The 10,166-nt window shown below is 29.0% G+C and overlaps 1 protein-coding gene across 3 annotated transcripts in view; it reads left to right on the top strand.

The window, feature by feature from the left end:
- The window catches only part of LOC123004919 (bestrophin-2), a 27,958-nt gene that overhangs the window by 5,110 nt on the left and 12,682 nt on the right, over positions 1 to 10,166 (top strand). Inside the window, exons 2-4 of one of the 3 annotated variants that reach the window (XM_044398452.1) lie at positions 4,338 to 4,448; positions 4,499 to 4,670; positions 7,544 to 7,673. In XM_044398452.1, coding sequence (XP_044254387.1) covers positions 4,338 to 4,448; positions 4,499 to 4,670; positions 7,544 to 7,673 — 413 coding nt within the window. Of the gene's footprint in view, positions 1 to 4,337; positions 4,449 to 4,498; positions 4,675 to 7,543; positions 7,674 to 10,166 lie in introns of those variants that run through there. The other 2 variants (XM_044398458.1, XM_044398467.1) reach the window with 2 other exon arrangements.

A 10,166-nucleotide genomic window follows, 5' to 3' on the forward strand; every position in this document is an offset into this window, starting at 1 on the left:
TTTTTTAAAACATAAATAAACGATAAAATGCATTTAAAGAAAACTATACCCTTTGTACAATATGTAATTATAATTAAAGAAGTAAAATTGTTTGAAAGTGATAGATAATAAAAAACAATACCAACGTTACACCTTCAAATTTTCGAAGAATATATTTTTTTAAAACGAAATTATTATTTTATAAATATTTACTTTTTTAAATAAGTATTTCTCAATTGTTCAGAAATAATAAAAATGTTTTTCTGTTTTGCGTTTAGTCTATTCCAGCACCCAAATGACGTCATTTAAGTGCTTTAATAAGTCGTTGGCGTTAAGAATTATTTTTATTTTTCACAGGCGCCTAAAATTATTCTACATAAATGACGCCAACCGTCGCAAAATTCTCTAGAAAAAAAAATTTCGTCTTTTAATTTATAAAATGATATAAAGCAGCAAAATTGAAAAAATAATGTATAAAGCACTTGTTGCAGAAGGTTCTTCAAGCACTCATTTGTTCAAATTTGTGCTTGAATAAGATACCTTCTGCAACTTGTAGTTTAATATACCATTCAAATGATATTCCTAGGATCTAGAATTATTTAATTAAATCAAATTGCTTTAGGGGTAAAGAAAGTTTGTTGATTTTGTATATATTTATGATGTTACGAGGAGTAATTAAATAGTGTTTGCTAAACGTTTTTTACATTTAATATTAAGTATAATTAAGTCATTATAACCTACGAAATTGAAACTGCATAAAAATAAAATACGTAAGTACATATTTTGTAATCATAAAAAAAAAAAATTTGAAATTTTTCGTTTTTTGAAACCCTGCATCCGGATTAGTGTGTCAATGGAACCTGAAGGTTTTGATCCTTTATTGTTTCCGGTTTACAATTTCACCACGCCGGTGAAATTTCAAATCAAAAGCGAATGTGTTGTGAAAATCCCACAAAAGTGAAAAATTTAGAGTAGCATTAGAAACTGGGAAAAAGTCGTTAATTAATGTCGCAATCATTTCTGCAAACACAGCCTTACGTCTTAACCTTATTAAGAATGATTTTATGTGTCGATGCTGCAGAATGAATTTTTTCATCAAAACGACCTTTTGATTTCGTATTAAATATTTAGTTCACGTTTAGCTAAGTATGTAATTACTGAGCCTTCTTTTCGTCTCAAGGCTACAAAGGCATATTTAAAATTTAATTAGAATTATTAGTTTACAACTGCAACTAGGTTTGTCATAATGAGATTAATATAATTTACTGTTATGTAACAGTAATATATTACACGGCGATTTTTACTGTCTATTTTCTCAGAATTTGTCAAAGCAAATATCAAGAGGAGCGGTCGCTGCTTTTGTGGAAAAAATTCAAAGTTTCCGTCTGACTCAGAGACCAACAAGGCATTTTTAAACCATTGTACCATAGACATACCATAATTCCTACAATAGATGCATGCAAATTAGCTCAAATTAGGTGATGACCATTTTTGAAACGTAGATAAATAATTTTAAGGCAAAAATTGAATATTGCAATATCCGCGACCTGACAAGGTTGCTCAAGGTTGTTTTTCAATTGTTGAATTAGATTTGCTCCTTCTAGAGACAAGACTATTTAAGGAATTATTAACCGTTAGTTAAGATTATGTGAAAAAAAAAAGATCAACGGTATGTAGGTATGAATTTATGACCGAAATAATAATTGCGCAATGATCATTATTTTAGTATGAAAATTTCAAATTATGTAATTAATTGAAAGTTATTATCTATCGCAAGATTTAATTTAAATCGCTGCGAGAAATAATTACTTATTTATTGTAAGTGGAAAAATTGGTTTTTGATATTTGCATGTTTCTGTATTTTTAGAAATGAGAAAATTATATATTTTCCTCTTGAGTAGACACGAAGCGGATGTTACATTGCAAGTGTTTATCTCAATTTCAACATGTGTAACATCCAATCAAATTTTTGTACATACAGGTGTCCCAATTGTTCGAAGATTAGTTGTTTTTTAATGTAAATTGCATTACTTTTGTTAGAAAAACACATTTTGTTTTATTTCTACTCAATTAGTTTCGGTAATAATAACAGAGGTTTTAAAAGGAACTTGACGTAGACAGAGCTATTGTTGGTAATTAATAAAGTTTATTAAGTATTGTTTATTCAAGTTTCAGTACATTTATATTATTATTTTACATATGACATTTGCAATTAAAATGTCACTAAAGGAGTGGGCATAATACTCAACTGACGTAGAATCGTCACTCCTGAATTTTAATTAATAAACAAAGTGGAAAAAATTGGAAAATATAAATGTTTATTATTGAAATAAGGAAAAACAGAGAATGTAGATGAAAATTCGTATTTTCCCATTTTTGTTTAATTTATTATTATTAATTATCATTTTAAAGTCTGGTATATTCATGAAAAAAAAAACACCGTTTTAAAGCATGAATGACGAAGGAGTGAGGGTCTTCATTTCGTGAACGCGGAAAAAAACATGAAGCCATTTTTAGTGAACTTTTTAGTTAATTTGTGTGAAAAAACTAACTTCAGTTCAAAAAGACAAAAAAAAAACATATAGTCAAAAATTGTTTAAACTTTGATTGGCTCTCTATTATTTCTGACTCTATACCGCGAATTTCAAATTATACAAAAAATAAGACACTGACGACCAAAATAGAGGCTTTTCCTGCTAAACCCCACATTAGAAGTATTAGAAATTTTAACAATGATATTTATCTAAAATTTTGGTTATAATCATAATTGGTTAGGTTCTGCTCGATGAAAATAGGTATTTTCAAGATGCCCACACTTCTGGTTACACCGTAAATAGGTATCAAATTTGTTATTTTCAATAGAAAGTTATATTTTTTATTGCTTTGTGGATTCCTAAGTGATTTTGAAAGAGTTTCTATCAGACTTCTCTATATCTAAATTTTACTCGTTTTTGAAATATTTAGACTTTTTGAATTTTTTTTTTAATTTGCATCTTTCTTTCCAAGGATCGATAACTCAGCCATTTTTAATTATTTTGAAATCGCATTTGGGCATATGTATTTATAATTGGAAAAATAATTAACAAACCTCAAAAATTTAAGGTTACGTTTGGGAAAATGTTTTTTTTTTCAAATGTAAGGCCCTAATTTTTTCATTACATTAAGAGAATTTAATTCTGCATCGATCTGTATCAATACTCCCTATACCTAAATTTAATGATTTCCAAGTCATTTTGACTTTTTTTACAATGGAAGAAATTCATTACTATCCATGGTAGTTTTCGCATAGTTTGCTATGGAAATATTTCTCACTGAAAAAAAACGACAAGTTATTCTTTTTGTAAATAGAAATTACATTTATTAATTTAAATTTCAATAACTTTGATATTTTATTTTTTTTTAATTCATATGACAACCATTGCTAAAGTAAAGCTCTGGCTAATAAATTTCTCATAATATCAAAAGAAGTTACTATAAATTGAAAACTATCAAACATAGGTATAGGGAATGTTAATACAGATCGAAGCAGAACTAAATTCTCCTTAATTCAGTGAAGAGAAAATTAGGGTGTTTCATTTAGAAAAATTGAGTTAAGGGTATTTGAAGTTCCCTAAACATAACCTTACAATTTGGCGGTTTGTTAATTATTTTTTGAATCATATATACACGAAACAAATGATCTAACCTTTCTTTTTCATATGCCCAAATATGATTTCAAAATAATTAAAAATGGTAGACTTATCGATTTTTGAATAGGAAGATTCAAATACAATTTTTTTAAAAAGGTCTAAATATTTTGAAAACGGTTAAACTTAGGTATTAGGAAGGCTAATGAAAAATCCACTTCCAGTGTAACAGGAAGTGCCGCCATCTTGAAAATATTTTTATTGAGCAGAACCTAACCGATTCTGGGCTATAAACAAAATTTTAGATAAATATCATTGATAGAACTCCCAATACTTCTGATGTGAGGTTTAGCACGTGTGAAATTTTTTTATTTTTATATCATCATTTTTAAATATCGAAAAGGGCCGATTTAGTGGTCGCTTTATTGAAGAAATAATCTTTATTAATTATGCACAACCATGTCGCACGTGTCGTCTACTTGAGTGAAACTTAGCGGAAAAGGTGCCAAACTCAAATCCTGATTCGGATTTAGATCAATAGTTTTCAATAGTCATAGTGCACACATTGTTTGTTAGAAACCAGACGGCTTTACTTTCTCTTGAAATTTTTAAATTAAAATCCCGAAGATAGCTTTTAGTTTCTATGAATACCTTCACTGTCTAGTCTAGACGTGCGAAATGTTCCTAAAATTTTAATTAATTTAAAAATTGAACACAGTTTCCTTGTTTCAGATGGAGAGGCAGTGTATACAAATTAGTATGGCGGGAGCTAGTGGCGTATTTATTTCTATACTATTCCATCAGTTTTGTATATAGATTTGGACTAAATCAAGACCAAAAGAAGTAAGTGGTTTTGGTCCAAAAATTATCATTTTTTTTACATTTTTTTCCAGGACGTTTGAAAGGATACAACTGTACTTTAGTCAACAAACTGAAATAATACCAATGTCGTTTGTATTAGGTTTTTATGTAACGTTGGTTGTGAAGAGGTGGTGGGAACAATATAGACTGTTGCCGTGGCCTGATACTCTTGCTCTGTTTTTGAATGCGGGCATTCCGGGTGCGGTAAGTACGTATGATTCAATATTTTTATCATATTTTATCACTAAACTTATAAATTATTAAAATAAAAATGTTGAGAGGACACTTTGTGTATCCAAACAAGGCTCTAAATACCTATGAACAGTCAAGGGCAGTACTTTTCCATTTCCTCGGCTATACAGGCTACCCTAGAAATAATTAAAAAAAAAAACAATGCCAAACTTGAAGTTAATTTCCAAAACTCTTTTCAGTCAAACAGCAAATAGGTTCGCCTAGAAATGGACGTTTTCACTACATTAATCATTTCTAAATTTGAAACAATCCTTACGTAATTTTTCTTCTGAAAGTACATTTTAACAATTACAATACCTCAAAATAATATTTATTGGTGTAGCTTAGTGAAGATGACCACAAACGCGATTGTGTAAAAATACAGTGTAAACTCGTCGATAAATCGAACTTTTGTATCCCGAAATTTTGATAAAGTGTTTTCAGTTTACTTACACAAAAATCAAGGCCTGTGAAAGCTTTTTCGAAATAAAGGAAAAATGTTCAGACAGTTTTAAATAAAAGATCACCGTAAAGACAAATGAATAAAATCTGTATCTCTATACATTCGCAATTTTAATTTTTTTGTTTATACAGGCTGTTCCGGCTAAACCCCAAATTAGTTTTGGAAGTTCTAACAATGATATTTATCTAAAATTTTGTTTATAGCCACAATCGGTTAGGTTCTGCTCAATGAAAATATTTTCAGAATGGCGGCACTTCCTGTTAGTGTTATTTTAAATAAAAAGTTATGTTTTTTATTGCGTTTTTGGATTACTCAAGTGATTTTGGGAGAGTTTTTATTAGCCTTCCCTATACCTAAGTTTAACCGTTTTCTAAATATTTAGACCTTTTTAAAAGAATTTAGATTTGAATCTTCCTATTCAAATATCGATAACTCCTTATCCTTAACTCAATTTTTCTAAATGAAACACCCCATTTTTCTTCACTAAATGGATGAAAATTAAGTTCTGCTTCGATCTGTATTAACATTCCCTATATCTATGTTTAATAGTTTTCAAGTTATAGTAACTTCTTTTGATATTGTGAGAAATTCATTAGCTACTTTAGCATAGTTTGTCATAGAAATAAGAAACAAAAAGAATATCAAAAAAATAATTCAAATTTAGATTAAATAAATTTAACTTATATTTACGAAACAAATAACACAATTGTGAAAAAAAACTAGGCGCTTTTTCAGTGAGAAATATTTCCATGGCAAACTATGCGAAAACTACCATGAAAAGTGACGAATTTCTTCCATTGTAAAAAAAGTTAAAATAACTTGGAAATCATTAAGAAAATGTTGACACAGATCGATGCAGAATTAAATTCTCTTTCATTTAGTGAAAAAAAAATGTGGCTTTCCATTTGAAAAAAATCAGTTACGGGTATTTGAAGTTTTCCAAACTCAACCTTAAATTTTGGAGGATTGTTAATTATTTTTCCAATTATACATACACGAAACAAACGATCTAACCTTTCTTTTTCATAAGCCCAAATACGATTTCAAAGTAATTAAAAATGGTAGAGTTATCGATTTTTAGAGAGGAAGATGCAAATTAAAATAATTTCAAAAAAGTCTAAATATTTCAAAAACGGTTAAATTTAGTTATAGGGAGGAAGTCTGATCTCAAAATCACTTGAATAATTCAAGAAGGCAATAAAAACATAACTTTCTATTTAAAATAACAACTTCTAATGTGGGGTTTAGCCGGAACAGTTGTATATTTTATAGAAGTTAATTTTTGTTTACATTTTATAATTTTCAAATAAAACAATACTCCAATGTAAAAAAGCAATATTCTCTATTTGGGAACTTCAATAACTTTAATAATTTTTTGGCAATAGGTACTTCGACTTAACGAGGTCCCACTGTATGAAATTATTAATTATTATTAAACAATTTGTAAAACATAGCTAACATTTTCGCTGAAATTGTTTCATTTACCTAACGTTCCGCTTGACGTTAAAATTTCACTGATGAAATTACAGTTCAATTATTTTATGATTGATTTATTGATTGCAACTTTTTATTAATTAATTTTAATTTGTTGAGAATGCTAGCGAATTGCTATTTTTTCGCGTAAATGTTTGTAAAGAGATCTAGAACAGCGCATAATTGCAATGCTGCACACGAAGTGATGGTTACATGTGCATTTAGAAATAATAATCTTACATGAGGCTATTGTACTTATTGTTCATATGGTTACATCATTGAGTCATGCAGACCACGATCGTAACAATTTATTTGTTGCAATTCTTTAGCGGTATCTTTTATACTACGTTCTAGAGCAATCACATTTCACAAACTTGCTTATTTAGCATTAGGCATTGAGTCTTTGTGCAGTTTCTTCRCCATTGCTCACAAGGAAATGAACATTGCATTTTTCAAATGACTAACTACAACTAATTGCAAAATTTTTGCAAATAAGAATTCACGATTTGCGTTAATCACACGTCAATTGTTCAAATAAAACAATGAGCATCTAGTAGAATAATACGAATTCATTTTCCTTTTGGCAGAATATTAAAGCTTCAAAATGTTTTTTCTTCGATTTAGGTACGACCATTTTTTGATCAGATACAATCTTTCAAAAATCACCAAGAAATTTAAGAAATATTTTTGAGTAGTGTATTTACTAAAATTTCGACCGTTTTGGCACACAATCATTGTTTTAAGAAAACAAAAGTGGATTGGAAAAACTATTTTAAGACACTCTTAAATCTTTGGATCTGTCATTACAGTGTCAAAAAGACAATAGAACAATATTGCCAACTGAATAAAATTAATAATTTTCTTTTTCGTTTTTCGAATATTTTTAGTAACGTGTTTTTTTTTCTTTCAGGATGAAAGACAAAGACTGATGAGAAGAAACATAGTTAGATACGCAGTTTTAGCTTATGTAATAACTCTCCAAAGGGTTTCTTTGCGAGTGAGAAAAAGGTTTCCAACTCATCAACACATAGTAGATTCCGGTAAGTCCAAGTCCATTTCTTCAAGTTTGCTAAATTGTCGTATTTAATATGCAAATCAAGCACAAATATCACTGTCAACACATAACTGACCGATAAATTTCAGTCACGTTGTTTGACCCTCCTTGACTTGTCAATTGCAAATGTTACATACTTTTATGTTAGCTTAATTTAGATAAATAGGACGTTTATTTTTTTTTTTGGTGGTGTGTTATAATTTATCCATTCATAAAGTGGTTTGTTAATTGTTGTGGCTAAGCAAATGCAATAAAAATTATGGTCGTGTTGTATCGTAGATCAGCTGTAGAAAGTTTCATTTGACTTTGAGTTGTCTTCGAGGAAAACAAATGGAAACATTTGAGTCGATTTGTATTGAGTTTAGACTAAAAAAAATGCGCAAAGTGAGTCATTGTTCAAGACTCTAATCTCTAATACGAGTTGATGGTAATTCGACGGCAATGCCCCTAGACATACCTAATGAATGAGACAGACATATGGACCGAGTATTATGTACTAGGTGTGTTCAAAATGTCATTACAAGCAACTGTACTGAATAATAATCATACAAAGACGTTGGGAAATTATAAATTAGGGATTTTCGTGTTATTCTACAATCATTAATTAAATTCGATACCGAAACTGGAAAAAAATTATTACCGGAAAGCTAACAAGTCTTTTTAAGCTTGTTTCAGCAACAAAGAAAGCAGAAAGCTTTAGAACAGCAGAAACAAAATTTTTGGATCATATTTTCTGTTAATTATACAGGCTGTTCCGGCTAAATCCCGCATTAGAAGTATTGAGAGCTCTAACATTGATATTTATCTAAAATTCTGTTTAGTTTCTTCTCAATGAAAATATTTTCAAATTGGCGACACGTCTTGTCACACCGGAAGTGAATATCAACTTCGTTATTTTAAATAGAAAGGTATATTTTTTATTGCGTTTTTGGATTGTTCATGTGATTTTGAGAGAATTTTTATTAGCCTTCCCAGTTTAATCGTTTTCGAAATATTTAGACCTTTTTAATTTTTTTTTGGATTTGAATCTTCCTATTCAAAAATCGATAACTTATTTTTTATTATGTATGTTTTTTATTATGTTATGTTATGTATTTGGGTTTACYGGAGAAAAAGGTTAGATCTTTCCTTTGGTGTATTCATATTTGGAAAAATAATTAACAAACCGCCAAATTTTTCTAAATAAAACACCCCAATMTTTTCTTTACTAAATGGAGGAGAATTTAGTTCTGCTTCGATCTGTATTCAAGTTATAGTAACTTCTTTTGATATTGTTACAAATTCATTAGCCATAGCTACTTTAGCATTGATTGTCATAGAAATAGGAAAAAAATAGAATATCAAAGTTATTCAAATTTAGATGAAATAAATTTAATTTGTATTTACGAAAAGAATAACACAATTGTGAAAAAAAACTTGGCGTTTTTTCAGTGAGAAATATTGCAAATTATACGAGTGATGAATTTCTTCCATTATAAAAAAAGTTAAAACAACTTGGAAATCATTAAATTTACGTATAGGGAATCTTGATACAGATAAATTCACTTTCATTTAGTGAAGAAAAAATTGTGGCCTTCCATATGAAAAAAATCAGTTACGGGTATTTGAAGTTTCCCAAGCGCAACCTTAAATTTTTGAGGTTTGTTAATTATTTTTCCAATTTTAAATACACGAAAGAAAATATCTAACCTTTCTTTTTCATGTGCCCAAATACGATTTCAAATTAATTAAAAATGGTAGAGTTATCGATTAATGAAGAGGAAGATGCAAATTAAAAAAAAAACCAAATATTTCAAAATCGGTTAAATCTAGGTAAGTATAGGGAAATCTGATAAAAACTCTCTCAAAATCACCTGAATAATCTAAAAGCGCAATTAAAAACATAACTTTCTATTGAAAATAACAAAGTTGATACCCATTTCCGGTGTAACCGGAGTGCTGCCATTTTGAAAATATTTTCATTGAGCAAAATCTAAACGATTATGGCTATAGTCAAAATTCTAGATAACTAGAACTAGAAATAACTAGATAGCTAGAACTCTAGAACTCCAAACACTTCTAATGTGGGGTTTAGCCGGAACAGCCTGTGTACAAAGCAATTTTTTAGAAACTGCAATAATGTTCATTTAATTAGATTCGATCTAAAAAGATCTTTTATTCTTCGACACTGTCAAAATTTACGGTTTTTCTCCCGTGTAAGGAAGTTTTGACAACTGTTTGGCATTTCTCAATACAAAATGTCAAATTATTTTTAACAGATTTAAAGCAAGTTTAAGCCTTGTTGACTCTAATTCGAAGAATAAAATGTTGTATTCCACTCGTTTAAGTGTAAATCGGACGCTTTATTCCACCTCGTGGATCCACTCGGTCAAATAAAGAGTCCGATTTACACTCAAACTCGTCGAATAAATAACTATTATTTTTTAGATTTAATTTACTGTTGAATTTGCTAGTTTGTTAAATGTTTTTTACACTATGA

Source organism: Tribolium madens, unplaced genomic scaffold (genome assembly GCF_015345945.1).
Source record: "Tribolium madens isolate multiple individuals breed KSU strain unplaced genomic scaffold, Tmad_KSU_1.1 Scaffold_11;HRSCAF=98;Tcas5.2_LG3b, whole genome shotgun sequence".
Classification (NCBI taxonomy): domain Eukaryota; kingdom Metazoa; phylum Arthropoda; class Insecta; order Coleoptera; family Tenebrionidae; genus Tribolium; species Tribolium madens.